General features: G+C 37.4%; 1 protein-coding gene across 6 annotated transcripts in view; it reads right to left on the bottom strand.

Moving 5' to 3' along the window:
- Window positions 1–21,150, bottom strand: part of CSNK1G3 (casein kinase 1 gamma 3) — a 100,304-nt gene that overhangs the window by 32,541 nt on the left and 46,613 nt on the right. For all 6 annotated transcript variants that reach the window (XM_049649105.1, XM_049649104.1, XM_049649107.1 and 3 more), the window contains exons 5-6: window positions 13,950–14,098; window positions 12,158–12,392 (exon numbers count right to left, since the gene is read on the bottom strand). In XM_049649105.1, the coding sequence (XP_049505062.1) occupies window positions 12,158–12,392; window positions 13,950–14,098 (384 nt within the window). The remainder of the gene's footprint in view (window positions 1–12,157; window positions 12,393–13,949; window positions 14,099–21,150) is intronic.

Genomic DNA, 21,150 nt, shown 5'->3' with positions numbered 1-21,150 from the left:
AAAGCCCAATTTATCAGGGCTTTTGTGGTTGTGTTTATGCTTTTAAAAAAAAATTTTAGGGGCGCCTGGGTGGCTCAGCCGGTTGAGCGTCCGACTTCAGCTCAGGTCACGATCTCGAGGTCCGTGAGTTCGAGCCCCGCGTCAGGCTCTGGGCTGATGGCTCAGAGCCTGGAGCCTGCTTCCGATTCTGTGTCTCCCTCTCTCTCTGCCCCTCCCCCGTTCATGCTCTGTCTCTCTCTGTCTCAAAAATAAGTAAATGTTAAAAAAAAAATTAAAAAAAAAATTTTAAATATTCCTTTATTTTTGAGAGAGACAGACAGTGGGGCTTGAATTCATGAACTGTGAGATTATGACCTGAGCCAAAGTCGGCTGCTTAACCGACTGAGCCACACAGGTGCCTCTTGTTGGAGCTTTTTGTATCCTATCTGAGAGTCTCTGACTAGTCTAAGGTCACAAAGACTTTCTCCTATTTTTTCTTAAAGAAATTTTACAGTTTTGGATCTAAATCTGTGATTCATTTGAAGTCATTTTTCTTCTTTTTGTTCACTGTGGGGTAAAAGGGGTTAAATTCATTTTTTTTTCAATACTGATATCTAGTTATTACCATGCAATTTCTTTACAATACTTTCCTTTCCCCTTGAATTACTTTTGCACCTTCTCAAATATCAACTGACCTCTATGTAGGGGTCCATTTCAGGACTCTGTATTCTGACTCATTTACCTATGTCTGGGCCAATAACACCAAAAAAAAAAAAAAAAAAAAAAAAGGAAAAAATAATGATAAATGAGGAAACCGTGATGACAAAACAGACTATCAACTGAGAAAACCATCAAAATCAAAAGCTGATTATCTGAAACGTTCAATAAAACTGATCCTATCACTAACCTAAAAGAAAATACAAATTACTAGTATCAGGAGGAACAAAGGGTCATCAGGCCAGACCCTACACACACTAAACAAATGATGAAAGAATATTATGAGCTAACATTATGCCAATAAATTCAACAACTTAGAAGAAATGGACAAGTATCTTAAAAGCTACAAGTTACACAGAAGATGTGAACAGCTCCATACAACTTAGAAGAAAAGGACAAGTATTGTAAAAGCTACAAGTTACAAAGAAGATGTGAACGGCTCTATGCCAATTAAAGAAATTTAATTTATAATTTCAAATCTTCCCAAAATATAACCAAAGGTCCAGATGGCATCACTGGTGAATTATATTAAGCAGTTAAGGAATAATACCAACTCTACACAAACTCTTATTTCCTTCATGATATTACCAGTCAAAGGTAATACAAGCAAAGGAAAATACAAGAAATGTTCCTCAACACAGACACAAAATCCTTAAGAAGATAATGCATCATGACTAAGTAGGGTTCATCTTATGAAGTTAAGGTTGGTTTAACATTCAAAACCCAACTGATATAATTCACCTTATTAATAAAAGATACAAATCATAAGATCACCTCAAAAGATAGAGAAAAACTACTTATTAAAACACAACATGCATTTATGATAAGAACACTTGTTAAACAAGAAATAGAAAAAAAACTTCATTCTGACAACGGACTTGCATGAAAAACCTACAACTAACATAATTCTTACATGGGGAAAGGCAACCTTATAATTAGGAACAAAACAAGGATGCTCACTCTCACATTATCTATTCGGTATTGTACTGGAAGTTCTTGTTGGTACAGAAAAGCTAGAAAAAATATTAAAAGGTATTCAGACTGGATTGAATCTGGATTCAAATCAGATTGGAAATGAAGAAGTAAAACCAGTTTTCTCTGCAGACCATATAATTGTATATGTGGAAAATCCTAAATAATCTACCCCTAAAAAACTCTATCAGAACTAGTGCATGAGTTCTACCAAGGTTACAGGATACAAGGTCAATATATAAAAATCAAATGTATTTCTATGCATGCAATGAGCAACTGGAAAACAAATTTAAAAAGCAATACCATTTTCAGCAGCACCAACAAATGTGAAACATGTAGGGGAAAATTTATCAATACATAGGCAAGACCTGCATATTATATAGCATGCAGTTTAAAAGACCAAATGATCGTAAATACTGACCCCTAGAGTAGTGTGTTCTTTGTTAAGGAGAAGAACTCAATATAAAAAGCACTTCCCTCTAAATTCCATCCAAAGTTGGAAGTTTTAGTTACCGGTGTCAACAAGCCATGATGATTAGATCTTGCCTATATGACTGTCTCAAAGAACAGTATTAGTCTCAAAACCTACACAGTATTTAAAAACTCAAGCCATAAAAACAAGCTAGTAAAATTAACCACTACTGAAACTCAGTCTGAAATGCTCCTTCTCCTCCTAATTCTTTCCTTGTGTTCTTTCATCCACTGACTAGTCAGGAAGTAAATTTCACCACATAGTGAGTAATAAGTCATAGGGAAGGCTTCATCTTGGAAACACAGTAACTAAAGAATACCTTTTCAGACCTTCAACAGTTCTGTTTCATGGGGGAAAAAAAAACTCCCAAGGTAATTTGGCCCTTATTATATACACCCTGTTCACATTTTTTAAAGCAAGTAAAAAAAAAAAAAGAAACAAGTAAAAGTTTCACTTTATATTTCCTCCTAAACAGTTAAAAATCACTTTTCCCCCAGTACCCCACCAAAAAATAAATAAATAAATAAATACTCTTCTTCCTCAAGATTCATGGAGCTCATTAACGTTTTTGCGAGATTACATAATTAAAATGGTTGTACTGTTAAATGAAAATACGAACCTATTCAGGAAAAGAAAAGACACAAATATATAAGACAATGTGCAGTAACAACTCACCAGTCCAGATACCTAATCTAGCAAAAAACAAAGTTTCCTGAGCAACAGGACCCAGCACATGCATGCAATTCCTGAAGAAGTCTTCTTCAAATCCAGTTCTCGTAATTGGATAAAATCCAGTGAGTTTGGCTATCAAAAGAAGCAAATCAAAAGAAGGGAACAGCAAAGTACCACCAGCAATAGGTGCACTACCCATGATAAAAAATACTAGGCTAAAAGACATCTGAATACCAAAAAAAAAACCCTATTAAAAAATACACTACCCTCAGACTAACTATAAAGCTACAGTCATCAACACAATGCAGTATTTGTGAACAAACAGATCAATGAAGAGAAAAGACAGTCCAAAGACAGACCCATGTAAATACTGTCAACTCATCTTTGACAGTTGAGCAAAGGCAACAGAAGGGAGGAAAGGTTTGTTTTGTTTTTTTTTTTTTTTCCCAACAAACAGTACTAGAACAATTGGATATCGATATATAAAAAAAATAAATCTAGCCACAGATCTTACACCCTCCACAAAAGTAACACAACTGGATCAAAGACCTGTCAAATGAAAAGTTATAAAATTCCTAGAATATAATGTAGGAGAAAATCTAGATGACTGTGAGTTTGGAAATGACTCTTTAGATATGAAAGCACAGGCATGTTCATGAAAGAAATAACTGGTGAAGTGGACTTCATTAAAACTAAAACTTCTGCTCTGCTAAAGCCACTTTCAGGAGAATAAAAAGATAAGCTACAGACTGGGAGAAAACATTTGCAAAAGATACGTCTCATAAAGCACTGTTACCCAAAATATACAAAGAATTCTTAAAATCAAAAATAATAAAAACAAACAACCTGATTAAAAATGGATCAAAGACCTTCAAAAACACCTCACCAAGGAAGATATATCGATGACAAATAAGCACATGAAAAGATGGTACATACACATCATATGTCATCAGGAAACACAAATTAAAACGACAATGAGATAGCACTACTTGAAATAATGATTTACAAGAAATATATATTTCGTCACTCAGATAACCAAAATATATTTCTCAGGTATATGTGGTCTTCATCCATAGCTCCTGAAAACACTTCAGAACCAGAAAGGTGAAATGGGTGTCTTATTATTAATGAAGGTAAATTTTGGACCCACCCAAGGTCAGGGGCTGATTGCCAGGAAGGCCATACATGATTATTGAGGTTTGGAACTTTTAGTTGTACCCCCCAACCACCAGGGAGTGAGGAGAGGCTGGAGACTGAATCAACCAATGGCCATGGACTTAGTGAATCCTGACTATGTAATGAAGCCCCCATAAAAACCCAGGAGGGCAGCTTTTTGGTCCTTTTGGGAGAGCTTCCACACTTGGGGAACCAGAACACTCCCATGTGCCACCAAGCCAGGCCCCAAGCCCCTTAGGGACAGAAGCTCCTTTGTTTGGGATTTCACTGTCCATAGCTCTTCATCTGACTGTTCATTTGTATCCTTTATCATATCCTACAATAAACTGATAAATGTGAATCTATGAAACCATTCTAGCAAATAAATTGAACTTAAGGAGGAGGTAGCTAGAACCTCTAATCTGTAGCTGATCAGTCAGAAGCACCAGTAATAGCCCAGAGCTTGAAACTGGAGTCCCGAAGAGGGGGAGGGGAGCAGTCTTACAGGACAGAATCCTCAACCTTGGGATCTGATGCTTTCTCCACATAAATAGTGCCAGTATTAAGTTGAATTCTCAGACATGCTACTGGTGGTTGAGAATTGCTTGGTATTGTGGAGGGGAAAAGCCCTTTTCCACATAGGAGTTCATCCCAGGAACCCGTTAGGATGGTGGAAATGTCTAACACTAACAATACCAAGTGCTGGCAAGAATGTGGACCCACAGGAACTCCCATTCATCGGTGGTAGGAGCGCAGAACGGTATGGCCAGTTCGGAAGACAGTGTGGGGGTGCCTTACAACATATTCTCAACATATGATGCAGGACTGAGCTCCTTGGGGTTTATCCAGAGAGTTGAAAGCTTAGGTCCCACAAAAACCTGCACATGGATGTTTACAGCACCTTTACTCATAAATGCCAAACTTACAGGCAACCAAGATATCCTTCAGTATATGAGTGGATAAACTATGGAGGATCCAGACAATGGAATATTATTCAGCACTAAAAGGAAATGAGCTATCAAGCCAGGGAAAAACATGCAGAACCCTTAAAAGCATAGCATATTACTAAGTAAAAGAAGCCAGTCTGAAATGGCTACATATTGCTTAACTCTGACTATATGGTATCTGGAATAGGTAAAACCATGGAGACAATAAATAAAAAGACCAGTGGTTGCCAGGGGTTTGGAGGGAGGGAGGGGTTGGTGGGGAAGGAAAGATATTAGGTATAGAGGATGCCTAGGGAAGTGGAACTCTTCTGTATAATACTATAATGGTAGACACATGTCATTATAAATTTATCCAGGGGCACTTGGGTGGCTTAGTCAGTTGAGCATCCGACTTCAGCTCAGGTCATGATCTCGCGGTTCACGGGTTCAAGCCCTGGGTCGGGCTCTGTGCTGACAGCTCAGAGCCTGGAGCCTGCTTCGGATTCTGTGTCTCCCTCTCTCTCTGCCTCTCCCCTGCTCAGGCTCTGTCTCTGTCTCAAAAATAAATACAAACATTAAAAAAAAAAAATTGTAATTTATCCAAACTCGTAGAACGTACAATACCAAGAGGAAATCCCAAAGTAAACTATGGACTCTCGATGATAAGGATGTGTCAATGCAGGTTCAACAATTATAACAAATGTACCACTCTAGTGGGGAATGTTGATAGTGGGGACAGCGCTGCATGTGTGTGGGCAGGAAATATAAGGAATACCTGTGTACCTTCTGCCTAATTTTGGTATGAATCAAAAACTGCTCTTAAAAAAAAAATAATAACTGTTCAAAAAAAGTAACATCTGTTTAAAAAAAAAAAAACACTACTATTTAAACGCATTTTCTCTACACTTATTTAGTTCAAGGTATACGTCCTAACATTCCTCCACTAAACTTGAGGTCATCACTATATAATAGTAATCATGCAAAAATTATGATGCTGAATCACCCAGAGAATGTAAATTATGCTCATCATGCTTCAGAAAGCAAGGGATTGTGCAATACATTTTTAAACTGTTAAAACATAATTATAAAACGTAAATACATGTTTCTAAACTGCGAAAAAGCTATTTGGGAGGCTAAAAGAGCTGTCTTCAGGAATTTGGGCAATTAACCTAGAAATTAAATGAATCACATCCTAAGATGACAACACAGAAAGAAGGCATTTTTGTAAAACCATAAATTCTGTGATCCCTTCGCTCTTATTCAGAGAGCTTACCACGTAGTGGCTTGAAATGTTAATTCTTCTACAGAGCACAGATTAACACTTGCAAAGCAACTGAAGTTTATTCCTCAAATCCTAGTCTCTTTATTAATGAATACTCCATAATAATTTTGAAAACAAGACAATTCTAATGCTACCTACTAAAGAGAAATGCAGGGTATTTACTTAATTTCAAATGACTTCCACAAAAGCTGCCTTTTCATGAAGGGAAAAGAGAGTGGATCCAAAGGAAGATTATGAAATGAGGTTCAAAGCATTTGACAAAAAAAAAAAAAAAAAAAAAAAAAAAAGTCTTTGGAAAGATATTAAAAAGGAGACCGTGAGCAGACACAATTTAAAATAACAATTCGACATGAAAATGGTAAAGAAGGCTTCCACAAGAGGCGACCAAAGAAAGTCAGGTCACACACAGCTTTAGTGAGATTGCATCCAAAACAAGGACTTAAGAAGGTATGAGAAGGTACACAAGAGAATCACTACATCTGTGCCTTCCGAATATTAATCACCCAGTTAAGATCAAAAGATCTATACCACAGGAACAAAGAGGCTAAAATTCCACAATGTGATGTTACACTCTTCTTCCGCCTTTTTCCTTTTTAAACCTGGAACAGTGCACTGATCTCCACAAAGGAAAAATACTTATAAATCTGCGCAAATGTTCGTCTGACCAAATTCTCTATTTCGAAACGCTCCTGTGTGTACAAAGTCCTTAAATACACAAGAATAAAGCAATGAATAAGAAGGCTTTAAATGTAATCACCAAAGTCCAGGCAGAGTAGGAAAGACAGCAATTATATATACACAAATTAAAAATCGCCACTAAAAGGTCACATTTTCACCACTTTTTCTTTTTTATCTACTCATGACTCCTCACAAAGCCAAGTGCTCTAAACGCCACACACGACTAAGTCTGTGTTCACTGCCATCTCACTTATAAAATGCTTTAACTCTTCAGCACTTAAACTCACATGACTTTAGCTTACTCTTAATTTCTTAAAAAACAGGAACTCACATAACCTGGCAAACAAATCTTCTCACTATTAACATTGCCCATCTACTTCCAAGTTCTACATCGAGACTAGAAGCAGGGCTTTTACAAATGGGATAAAGTAAGTTTAAGATTAAAGCTTTTGTTCTTTGCAGTACCTGCCCGAGAAATATTTTGTTTATGTTTTCTTCCTGAAAAAGGAGGAAAAAGAGATGACTACAATAGTTAAATGCCATTTCCCAAGCTCTGAAGGCTTCTCCTAACAAGGACAAACATATCAGATTCACTTGGCCATTTCTACAAATAGAAGGCTGTTACATTTACCATTGTTCAGATAAAAAAACATCAGGCCATAAGGAAGTTGTGACTTCATGTCTCACAATAAAATGGTGGTGAACCTTTGTTAGTTGTTATAAAATAGGCTGTTAGCAACTACCACAAAATGAAAATCTCTCACAGACACAGCTCATATACATACAGGTGTGCCTGACTGTAACATCAAACACAATCCTGAAAGTTGTGTATCTCCTCAATCTTATTTTAAATCTATCGTAAAAGTTTGCTATTGAAAGGCAACCCCTCCCCCAAACACCACCTGAATGCAACGTGTGCTTTATAATTTTAGATCCATGAAACTTTTCTTAAAGAAAGACAAATTTACATTTTTCAGGCATTTCAGACACCTGAAGACAAAAAAATACCATGGCTCTCCTATCAGGAGGCTGTCAGGGAAAATTCCAAGTGCTACTTGTTCTGACCGAGAGGAAGAAGCAGGGACATGCAGTAAACAGCAGATAAGTCTGGGAAGAATGGATAGAGAAGAAGCTACGACCACGAGTTGAAGGCTGGGTCAGATGACTCCTAAGGTCTTGTACAAAAAGTAGGTCTTTAGGGTACATGTGGGCAGTGATGCCGGGTAAGTACTGACTGGTTTACGTTTGTCTGTTCTTCCTTGTGAGTGAGATGTCAGCAATGCGATCTAAAAGCAGAGAATTGGGGCACCTGGGTGGCTCAGTCGCTTGAGCGACTGACCGGCTCAGGTCATGATCTCATGGTTTGTGAGTTCGAGCCCCTTGTCGGGCTCTGTGCTGACAGTTCGAGCCTGGAGCCTGCTTTGAATTCTGGGTCTCCCTCTCTCTCTGCCCCTCCCCCACTCATGCTCTGTCTCTCTCTGTCTCAGAAATAAATCAACATTTAAAAATAAATAAATAAGTAAAATAAAAGCAGAGAATTAAGTCTCCCTCTGATATGAAAACTGACCATGGTTTGTAAGACTTAAAAATAAACTACCAAAAACATAACCCAGAACTGATTTTTTTAGAAAGGCAAAGAAGTAACTCAATGGGAAAGAATATGACATCAGAAAAAGAACCTCAGCCTCTAACTCACATCATCCAAAAATATATTCTCAATGGTAGAAGAAAACATAAATGTCTGCATCTCACGGGGACAAAGATTTCTTAGGATTCAAACAGTAGCAAACCTAAAACAAAAAACTGGTAAATAACTGACCACACAAATATTCACAACTTGGGCACATCTACTGACACCATTAAGAAAATGAGCAGGCAAGCCACAGACCAGAAGAATCTATTCACAGTACATATATTTGGGAAAGAATGAATATCCAGAATATTACAGAATTCCTACAAATCAACAATAAAATGGCACACATCACAAAAGAAGATAAGCAAATGGCCAACAAGCAAGCACAAGAAACAGTGCTCAGAATCATAAGTCAAGCAAAACAAAATGCCACCACATATCTACTCCAATGGCTAGAAGGAAAAAGAAGGCTAACACCAAAAAGCTGTCAATACTATGAAACAAACAGAACTCTCATTTACTGCTGGTGGAAACAGAAAATGGCATGAATGCTTTGGAGTACTGACTGGCACTTTCCTATGAAGTTAAACAATACCCACCACATGACACAGTAATTCCAACCTTAGTATTTGCCCAAAAGAACTGAAAACATATGTCCACTGAAAGATTTAAAAATTCATAATAGGGGCGCCTGGGTGGCGCAGTCGGTTAAGCGTCCGGCTTCAGCCAGGTCACGATCTCGCGGTCCGTGAGTTCGAGCCCCGCGTCAGGCTCTGGGCTGATGGCTCGGAGCCTGGAGCCTGTTTCCGATTCTGTGTCTCCCTCTCTCTCTGCCCCTACCCCGTTCATGCTCTGTCTCTCTCTGTCCCAGGAATGAATAAAAAACGTTGAAAAAAAAATTTAAAAAAATAAAAAATAAAAAAAAATAATAAAAAAAATAAAAAAAATAAATTCATAATAGTAAACACCTGCTAATAATCAAAATGTGTATCAACATTAGAATAATTTATGGTATATTAATGCAATGGAATACTACTTAGCCTTAAAAAGAAACAAATTACTGATACTTGAAAAACAAACCCTAACCTTATACTGAGCAAAAGAAGCCAGATAATTCCATATATATGAAGCAACAGAATCAGCAAAATTAATGGATGAAAGGGGCGCATAGTCAGTTGCTCAGTCAGTGACTCTTGATTTCGGCTCAGGTCATGATCTCACAGTTTTGTGAGTTCGAAACCTACATAAGGCGCTCCACTGTCAGTGGGGAGCCTAGTTGGGATTCTCTCCCTCTCACTCTGCCCTTCCCCCACTTGTGCTCTGTCTCTCTCAAAATAAATAAATAAACTAAAAAACTAAAAAAACCAAAACACTAAAACTTAAAAAAAAAAAAAAAACTATGCTAGATTAATGATAGAAATCACAGCAATGGCTGCTTTGGGAGACGGTGGGGGAAGAGCAAGAATGAAGTCTATGAGATGATGATATGTTCTAAATCTTGACAGAGTTGGGGCTTATGTAGGTGTGTACATATGTCAAAAACTACAAATCATACACTCAAATGTTATAAACTTAATTCAATGTAAATTCTATTTCAATTTAAGAAATGAACTTTTGGGGGCACTTGGGTGGCTCATAAGCGTCCCACTTCGGCTCAGGTCATGGTCTCACAGTGGGTTTGAGCCCCATGTCAGGCTCTGTGCTGACAGCTCAGCGCCTGGAGCCTGCTCCAGATTCTATGTCTCCCTCTCTCCCTCTTCTCCTCCCCAACTGGTGCTCTCTTGCTCTCTCTCTCTGTACCTCTCAAAAATAAATAAATGTTAAAAAAAATTTTTTTAACAAACTTTTCAGTAAATTAAGTACAAATACTGTTAATTTTGGTAAGCTTGCTTGACATACTGTTATCAGTTACCAATTCTGAAACTAGATTCTGAGGATCGTAGTACGCTTCCAAAAATGAGTAAAGAGAGAAGTGGTAGCCAGATTTCTCCCTGTCGGCCCAGAAGACAGAAAAATACAGACAAGAGAAGGCAATAACAAATGTGGAAAAGGGGGACACTACTTTGTGGTGTTGGAATGAAATTAAAACTATCAATATAAACTCAAGATTCTTATTAGATAGGCATTAATAGATGCATAGATGCACATACGTGTGCAGGCATATGTGCATGTGTGTATCTGTGCGTACATGTGATTCATGTACCCACGTGCATTTCTCAGTTCCGCCACCAACGGGGCCAGCAATAACACAACAGTAGCAATGAGTATACCCAGTGCCCAAATCTTGGTTTCTACCTAACATTACCCAATAAAAGGAGCTCCAGAGCTACTCGGAGAAATGTCTGTTTCTGGGCTAGAGCACAGAAACTACAAGGTAAATCTATAATAACTCATTGCACCAGAAAGTAAAGAAGTTCTCAAAGAGTTGTGAGAACAAGCCACAAAGACAGAGCAGTCAGCCAGATGGAACAACCAGTGGCCAAATGTGGGACAGTATGAGTATCAAAATAAATACTGACAGTAAGGTACTATACTGCTGTCAGTACGCTAGGAGTCCATGAGTCCACACTGACATAAGTGAATAAACGGGAAAAGAAGTAAAAGCTTTTGCTTACATTAGATTATCAACCAATGAATACACAAGGAATGATAAATTAGAAAATCATCAACGGATACTAAATCCAGTGGGTAGAATTTAATGGGAACAACATACTTATATTTACATCATCTCAAAAATCTGCTTACAAATTATTTTTAATTACAAAGGGAAAATAGGAAACTGGTAGGTAGAAGAACTTAGCAGACAGTACCCTAAGCAAGTGACCAAAACTACTTGCAACCAAGTGACATCACATGCCTCCTGACACGATGCACTGACAACCCAGCGCTTGTGTATTTGTGCGACAAATGCATATCCAAATATGGTCATGAAGAAATGATCAAACTCAAATTGAGGACAGCTTATAAAATACCCTGTATGTACTCCACAGAAATATGAAGGCCGTGAACCGCAAAGAAAAGCAAGGGAGTGTTCTAAATAAAAACAGACTAGAGAGATGTGACAAGTAGATGAAATGTGTGGTCCTGAACTGGATTCTGGACAGGGAAAAAAAAAAAAAAAAGCCTTTAAGAACTCTGTGAGATTGATCTTAGTTTATCCTTTCTATTAATAAGGAACTCCCTTCAAAAAAGTTAAATAATTTGCCCGAAGTCATATAGTTTCTACACTGAAGAAAACCACTAAGGTGTGTACTTCTAGCATTAAACGTACTGGGCAGGATGCCATGTCTCCCTGGCTAGCTGTTATCAGAGAGCCACAGTCTCAATCAAGAATCTTCACACACTAAATTCAGCCACAGTTAAGGATTCTCTCATATTCTTTAACAAAAATTATCAAATGCATCAACCTAAAATGTATCAAAGTTGAACATTTCGAGTTGTCATATAAAAAACAGACACAGTAAAATAAGAAATTTGCCATTCATTTACTCTAGGGCACCTTACTTTAAAAGAGTTTTATTAAATATAAACTCTAGCTAGACGGGATAAATAAAAATTACAACAGAAGCAAGTGTAAGCCCCCCAAAACTGAACCATAATAACAAATAAAAACTCGCACTGTTTGCATAGGCACTGAATTCAAATTCCATACTTACAAAAGGTACACATACCTTTTCCTAAATGTGTGTTTATGCTCATATATCTAGCTGTTCCTGTAAGGCTCTTGTGTTCTCTGTATGGTATGTGTTTCTTTGTCTCTGGATCGATATATTCCTTTGCCAAACCAAAATCTATAATATGAATAACTTGCTGGGTTTTGTTTCCTGGTCGTCCTATTAAGAAGTTCTCAGGTTTTACATCTCTGTATATCAAGTTCTTTGAATGGACATATTCCATGCGAGAAATCTTGATTCACAAAAACAACAACAAAAAGAAAGAATGTTTTATTTTAGGCTTTGACTAGCATAAAAAAGCATGATAGACACAAGATGAAATTCTTATAATGAAAACAACATAAAAATCAGAAATTGTTTCAACCCATTACAAATAACATGGTATCAGTCTACAGTTTCTCAAATATATATCCAGTTATGCCTAAAAGTCTTTGCTTTCAGTATTACTATGATCACTTATAAATCAAGTATTTGAATTTCATGAATGCCTTTCATATTGGTAAGCCTGATTCAGTCAGCGCTTACAGATGATGCCACCTCAGACAATCAAAAAGCTTTACTAACTCTTGAACTGAGACGTATAAACAGACATATTCATAAAGTTGCAATTTGTTCTTACCAATTATTTCAATCACCAAGCAACTTTTACAGTTATATTAAAGAAACTTAGAGTCTAAACTGTTAAATGAAAACAACACAGTACCCTTTGGGATATCTTTCTTCTTTTTTTATAACTTACTCGTGTCTTTCCTTAGGTATTAAACATTTTAAAAGATCTTGAAACCAGAAAACTCTGGGATACCACTCTAATGATTATACAGTACACGTTCACATAATATAGTATATATTATATACGATATATAGTATATAGTGAATGTATACATACTATATGTGATATTCACATAATATAGTAATATACTACAAACTGTCACAAAATAGGACATCATAAATAAGAAAATAAAATTGCTTCATTTAGTGATAATAATGGTCGACAACACAATGTAAACATATAGCCACTTAGGCCATTTTAGATTGTTAACAAATTCTGGATCACGGTATACAATATTGTATGACCTACACTTTTCATTAATGATATATTACGAGCATTTTCCAGGTTATAAGACATTCTTTTAATACACACTTTTTAATGGCTGGGTACTATTTTATGGCTATGAATAATTTACTCAACTAACCCTATTATTTCTCTCCATTTGGGTTGTTTCCCATTTTATGACAAACATCGTTGCATAAATAGCTTTAAGTACATATGTGAACAGTACCATAGGATAAATTAATGAGTCAATGGAGGAAAACCATTCTGAGATTTCTGGAACATACTACTGGAGTTGATTTCAAAACTACCTTAAATCATCCTCTTAAGCTGTTTTCCCATAGGCTCCCTGAGATTTCAATAATTTATAAGACTTTCCATTGTTTCTTCTTTTTCTAGGCCATTAGAATTTATGACTAACATTATAAACCCTGTTTCCGAGGGCTCTCTTTTCTAAGCACTCATCAGTGACATGAAAAGAGGGCTGGAAACCATTCTCAAGCTCAGCATTCTGATCTGAAAGCAGTTAACATATTAATTCTTCCACCCAAATAAAATACACTTGGCTCAGTTATTTTAAGTTATTTGCATCCTAAAAAGACAATGGGAGGAAAAGCAGAAACTTCATGAGGTCACGCGTTCTGTAAAGAGAACAGACTTTAAACTTTCAACATAAACGTGGGACCAAACGAACCGCACGGCAGTTCGATCAGCCTCAGAGCCTCCTGCTTGCCTTACCAGCTGGATAGCGATCATGAGAACCGTCTTCAGAGAAAACGTCCTGTCACACAGGTCAAACAAATCTTCCAAACTAGGTCCGAGCAGTTCGAGCACCATGGCGTTGTATTTACCACACGGGCCAAAATAGTAAACTTGAGGTATACCATCTGGGGGGGAAAGAAGAAGGATTTTAATTGTTTCCTCATCCTGAATCCCAAACTGCCCTTCCTGGAAAATCAACGAGCAGTTTTAAGCATTCTCTGTGTCTTCAAGAACTGCAGCAACGTGTTCATTTTTTCCATTCGCACACTTAACTCTTCCCGAGCCAATGTTCTCCCTCACTGCACCTTCTCCTGGACGTTCACTGTGTAGCCTGGTTACACCTCTACTGCAGCTCATTACATTACACACAGTGCTCCACTGTGGGTCTCCAACACCGCACCAGACACGGGGGCGGGGCTGCGCGTCTTAGCCTCATGTTTCCAGGGCCTAGAGAAATGCCTGTCACATAGGAAAGATTCAATTTTTATTTTAACACAGAAGAGACTGCTCTCTTTAATAACCCTGAGGCAAACATCACACTGGGCTCACCCGCCAGGATCCTCAACCTCGGGTGCACCCACCCCAGCTGATTCCCTCCTTGTGAGTGGGGGTGAGACCCCGGATTTCACTCTCATGATCAGGTTATGTTATGTGACAAAGGTGAGGTGATTAAGGTCCCACTAGGGGGACGCACACACACACCCACCCAACTTACAAATTTCCCTTTGCCACTGGGAATCACTATTTTGGTGTAAGCCACTCTTGCCAGAGCCAGTCCCGGATGCATGTGTCAGATCTACCCCTCACATGTTGTAAAAGCAGAAAGCAAGTTCAGAAATAGTCAATGAGAAGCTCACTGAAGTGTATTCCAACTCGAAAATGCTACTTTTATTATGCTCTACGCTGCTTTTATTATGCTGTTAAGAGCCTGGAACCGCAATTAAGACATGAAGAGTTCCCAGCTACTAAGCTTTTAAAATTATTCCTACAATGCCTTTTTTCCCCTCTCTGCCACTGACAGTTGTTAATCTTTATACTCTTAATTTAGCAATCTCTAGTATCTCCTACGCTCTGGCTTGTTGCTTCTGATCTGTAGGAGGCAAGAGAACCAGATCATCAAGCTTGTTAGGACTATATACGGAATGTAAAAATAAACATGTTCTGAAGCTCTTCAATGAAAGGACTGTCAAAGAGCTTTTTGACTTCCTTCTGAGTCATCACCTACACTCCTACTAATTGAAGTTGTTGTGAAATGATCGCTCAATAAGGTAGCAATATATTTTGGTTTATTAAATGACTGATTTATTCAAATGTGTTCAAAGGTTTCCAAGAATAGAAAATCATGTAAGAAATCTCACTGTCTTAATTCAACAAATGCTTACTGAACATCCAATACATCCCTGTGGGACTAGGAGAAACATTAGGGATTAAGAATGGACAAGACACCATGATCAAGGATAATTTAGCCCAGGGACGCAAGTTGAGGTGAACATTCCAAAATCCACCAACGTAACTCATCAGAGTAACAGAATAAATACGAAAAACCAGTCATCATCTTAATAGAGATGGAGAAAGCATCTGCGAATCTGGAACAGAAGGTAACTTCCTCCACCTGGTAAAGGACATCTAAGAGAAACTCTCAGCTACCATCATATTTAATGGTGAAAGACTGAATGCTTTCCATTTGTGACTGAGAGTAAGACAAAGATGTTCACTTTTACCTCTTGCATTTAACAGTGCAATGAAGTTAAAAAAAAAAAAGAGGAAAGAAAGAAAGAAAGAACGAAAGGAAGGAAGGAAGGAAGGAAGGACGAAAGGAAGGAAGGAAGGAAGGAAGGAAGGAAGGAAGAAGAAAGAAAGAAAGAAAGAAAGAAAGAAAGAAAGAAAGAAAGAAAGAAAGAAAGACATTCTAGGAAACAGAGTCTCCTATTTTAAGAAAAAGTGAAATAGGGGCGCCTGGGTGGCTCAGTCAGTTGAGCATGGGACTTCAGCTCAGGTCATGATCTCACAGTCGGTGGGTTTGAGCCCTGCATCGGGCTCTGTGCTGACAGCTCAGAGCCTGGAGACTGCTTCAGATTCCACGTCTCCCTCTCTCTCCCATGTCTCCCCTGCTTGTGTTCGTGCTCTGACTCTCTCTCTCAAAAATAAACATTAAAAAAAAATTTTTTTTTTAAAGAAAGAAAAAGTGAAATAACTACTCATTCCTATTTGTTACCAATAATAAAATTCAACCTTTCACGTAAAAACCGTATTTTGGCTAAATTCATTTCTGCCAGGATGACCTTTGAAAGCTTCCCAATACTAAAAAGAGAAAAACACATGGGGTGCCTGGGTGACTCAGGTAACTCAGTCAGTTAAGCAATGACTCCTGATTTCTGCTCAAGTCACGATCTCCAGGTTCATCACTCACAATGCTGTGGAGCCTGCTTGAGACCCTCTCTTTCCTTCGATAGATAGATAGATAAATAGATAGATAGATAGATAGATAGATAGATATAGATAGATAAAAATTTTATATTACTTAAAAAAATAAAAAGAGAAAAACACAGTACCTTTTTTCTGATGAAACTGTAGTGACAGTAATTATTATGCCCTAATTGTTAGGTAATGAATACGGCGATATTTGAAAATCTGTTTCAGTAAACCAGTATGTTCCCAGTCACCAATGCATGTATTTACAAAATCATGCACAGGCAAATGATCTTGTTATAAAGTACAAGGGATTTTAATGTAAGAAAGAGTAGGAAAAGTTGTTTTGTTTTGTTTTGTTTTGATGTCTACTAACTCTACACTGCAACTTTAAGAAACTATCACTGGTCAAGTTTTAGTATAGTATCAGAAGGGTATTTATAATTTAAAAGCTAATTAACCGAGATTTACAAAGTTGAGTTAAAAACTTGATTGGGGAGAACATGAATTGGGATGTTTTTGGAGGAAAAGTACCCTAAAGTTTTCAAAATAAGCAAATGTATGCATACAACTATGTTCAAGCTGCATGGTTGTTAACAGTGTAAAAAAAAAAAGCAACTGGGAACCACCTACACATTCATCAACCCCCCGACGAATTAAACCAATTATGTCATACCCATACTGTGGAACATAACACAACCTTTAACTACCTTTAGAGAAAACTGTGAAGGGCAAACTTCTGCTACTGTTACGATTCTAAAGTGATCAATTAATTTTGTTGTTTACAACAGCCATACATTACTTTTAAAATAAAATGTCTTTAATGACTCATTAAACACACATATGCAAACATACTAGAAGGAAAAACCACAAAGCTAACAGCGATTACTGGAAGCACAGTTGATTTCTCCTTCCAGTTTTATATTTTTTTGAACTTTTCCAAACTGTTAAGAAGAACACATGCTATTTTTGCAACCAGGAATAAAATGCTCATGATTTGGATTCCTCTGGGACCGCGAAGAAAAACTTGAATTGTTAAAAGATTTAGGCTACATTTATTTAATCTGCGAACTAACTGTCACTGAGCAGGAAGTAGTTCCCAAAACAGTCTCCCCAACGCTGAAAGTTACATAGGTTTACCCCTACTCTTATCAACCATTAGCTTCATTCTGGAGCTCCTAGAAACAAAGCAAGGGACACCCGTTGGGACTCTGTGGCCCTATAATCTAAGTTTGGCTTCCCCCTGCCTTCCCACCACACCTCACTAACAAAAAGAACCGTTTCGAAGGCTCAGATTTGCTCTGCCTCATTTTGAACTCTTCTAAGGCTGCATCTCAAAAATTTCTACCCTAGTTCTGCCATCCAAGCTGCCAACTTCTCTTCTGACCCAACCTTCCAATCTCCTCTTACCAAACTATCTCTATTAAGCATGACACGAAATTTGTAATTATTCACACACAATTTCTCCTAGATGAGGAAAAGCGTGCATAAGTAAATCTGCTCTGCTCTGCTTCAGATAAGCCAACTCGGCCGTGGGGAGGAGAATTACTGCATACCAACCATGTACATTCAATCAAGCTATTTACATAAAACACCTTCGTATTTCTATAATAACACCATGACAAAGATCAGTAAAGGGACAAAAATTGCTTCAGGTTTCTCCAAAATTTCCTTTCTTTAATAGTTTCAAAGCATTTCAAAAGAATGTATCTCTAACTTACCCAAGATGGCTAAATTCCATACACAGTATTACATTTCACTGAGTAAATTAAACAGACACGGAGTCTTCAATTTGAATGAAAATACCTCAGCTTTATCACGTAATATAATTTTACCTTCAAATACGAGTCAGCATAGATGGCGAATAACAAAAGATAATCAACTCTAAATGACTCCTTAAGATACATAAGGTTCTATAAACCAATGAGTGTAGAAACTTCTCAGGTAAGTATTAATAACGTATTTCAACATGAATCTCATGTCACTGAAGGACAAAATCAAAAGTTGTAATTTTTTTTTGTAAATGAACAACATAAAGCAAACACTGTAAAGGTCAAAATAGAATTCATTTCCCAGGACAAGTCTGGGCAGTTTTCTAACACTGAGCAAACAAATTAAATTGCTAGGAGTTAGGAAACATTGCAAATAACAAACAGGGGCTGGGGAGTACCCTAAGCAAAAATAAAACACCACCACCACAGCCAATATGAGTATGGAAAGCAAGACCACAGGAAAGAGGGTTTCTGGAAGAAAGACAGGTGAAGGAAAAGAGGGCGCAAAAGGAGAGCACACAGGGCAGAAAGAAGGCTTAGCAAGAATAGTAAGAAAGGGGTTAAGTTACTAACCCCTTTATCAAAGTATCAAAGTATCTTGATCAAAGTATCTGGGGACTGAGTCGCATGAATGCAATCCAACCGAAGGGCAAGAGCAAGCTTGGTCTTACAACCAGTGAATTTTCAAGTATAAACGTATATGTCACACAATTCTAAAATTATTTCTGAGACTACCATAAAGAGCCAGCTATAAAGGGTCATCCACTGTGAATTTATGAATGTCAGTTCTGATAACTTCCAATATCACTGATGCTTACTGGCAGCCCTCATTTTTTTTTTTTTGAGAATTTTTATTTTTTTATTTTTTTTCCAATATATGAAATTTATTGTCAAATTGGTTTCCATACAACACTCAGTGCTCATCCCAAAAGGTGCCCTCCTCAATACCCATCCCCCACCCTCCCCTCCCTCCCACCCCCCATCAACCCTCAGTTTGTTCTCCGTTTTTAACAGTCTCTTATGCTTTGGCTCTCTTCCACTCTAACCTCTTTTTTTTTTTCCTTCCCCTCCCCCATGGGTTTCTGTTACGTTTCTCAGGATCCACATAAGAGTGAAACCATATGGTATCTGTCTTTCTCTGTATGGCTTATTTCACTTAGCATCACACTCTCCAGTTCCATCCACGTTGCTACAAAAGGCCATATTTCATTCTTTCTGATTGCCACGTAGTATTCCATTGTGTATACACAATGGAATACTACGCAGCCCTCATTTTCAAGACAAGTATACTTTTTTTTCTCCAAGAGAATTTGAAGAATGGGCAAGAATACAAAATTCACATATTATTTGAAAATACAATCTCACCCGTAGTTTCCCAAAATTAATTTCATTAAACACTTCATTATTTATAGTTCAGCTATTTCCATGACAAAACAATATTAATTAATTCAAGTCACAACATTAGGAGGTCTAACAAACACTCTTAAAGACTGCGTAGTACTTTGTGCCACACGGTCAAGTACTTCAGTTCCCTCCAGTTGGGTGATAGTGTAGCCTGTCATTAAAAGAAGGAATATCATGATGTTTCTTTCCATTTTCCATTTTCATATTGTTCATCTAGGAAGGATCAGAACAAAAGCATTCAGGCTCTGACTGGGAAATTTCAACCCCACAGAGGTGACTAAGAAAACCTAAAATCTGATTAGAAATACTATAGAGAATTATCACATAGAAAACTTCCTTTTCCAAAGAAGTTTTACTTTAAGGCCTTCTCAACCTTTAAGATAAAGGCTTCTATCTCAAGTCAGTAGCTCTCGACATGTGGTTTGGAGATACGTGGGGGAATGGATGGGTGGTCCACGAAACCCTTTCAGGTCACTGACATCAAAATTATTTTTATAATAATACTAAGACGTCATTTACCTTTTTCACTCTTATTCTCTCACAAGCGAACAGGCTAATTTTGTAGAGACTATACGACATGCGATATGGCAACAGACTGAGTAATGAAGATGACAGGAGAATCTAGCTGTGTTCTCATAAGCCAGATATTAAAGAATTGTGCAAATTTGTAAAACAAGGGCACTTTTCTCACAGTTTTTTGATTTGGAAAATATGGTTAGTTGGGATTTTAAAACATTAGTGCCATTTTAAAATGAATTAACATACCAGTGTTTTTATATTTGTTTTAATTTCTCATGTGGTAAATAATAGCTCTAACTCACAACAACTAAAGTTCTCTGGGATCTTCAAGAAGTTTCAATTGTAAAAAAGGATCCTGAGACCCAGAAGTTTGAGAATCGCTGACCCAACTGAACACCAAGCTCTGATCTGAACGGCAGGTGCAATGAGTTCCAGACTTGGCAAAGAGTGGTTCCATTAAATACCACAGCACCCAGCACCCACATTTAGTAATAAAATTCTAGTAATAAACCCCAAATAAAATAAAGCCACCGCACTGTAAAGAGAAAAAAAAAAAATAGTCCTTTCTGTGACAATTCTATTTACAAATTCTGACATTATTCAAAATGTTAAAGAACATAAAAAAAAAAAAATAACACCTACAAACAAGTATTTTTCATTATATTGAATATTGAATGTTATATGAATAACGAATAAAATCACATTCATTATGTTATATTTTATTATTCATTATTCACTTATCCTCTGGGCCTAAATAATTAAGGAAAAAATAAGATTTCTGTATCATTTTCACCTCCAACCTTCCAGTTTACAAACTTTTTTCTCACCATGTGCTACTTTATATTTAAATCAAAAATAAAAATGAAGGGGCACCTGGGTGGCTCAGTCAGTTAAGCATCTGATGTTGGCTCAGGTCACAATCTCAAGGTTCATGGGTTTGAGCCCCGTGCAGGCTCTGTGCTGACAGCTCAGAGCCTGGAGCCTGCTTCGAATTCTGTGTCTCCCTCTCTCTGCCCCTCCCCCCTCACACTCTGTCTCTCTCTCAAACATAAGCAAATATTTAAAAAAAGGAA

The sequence above is a fragment of the Panthera uncia genome, assembly GCF_023721935.1.
Source record: "Panthera uncia isolate 11264 chromosome A1 unlocalized genomic scaffold, Puncia_PCG_1.0 HiC_scaffold_17, whole genome shotgun sequence".
NCBI lineage: Eukaryota > Metazoa > Chordata > Mammalia > Carnivora > Felidae > Panthera > Panthera uncia.
The sequence above is the reverse complement of the archived record's forward strand: the minus strand, read 5'-3'. Positions and strand labels throughout refer to the sequence as shown.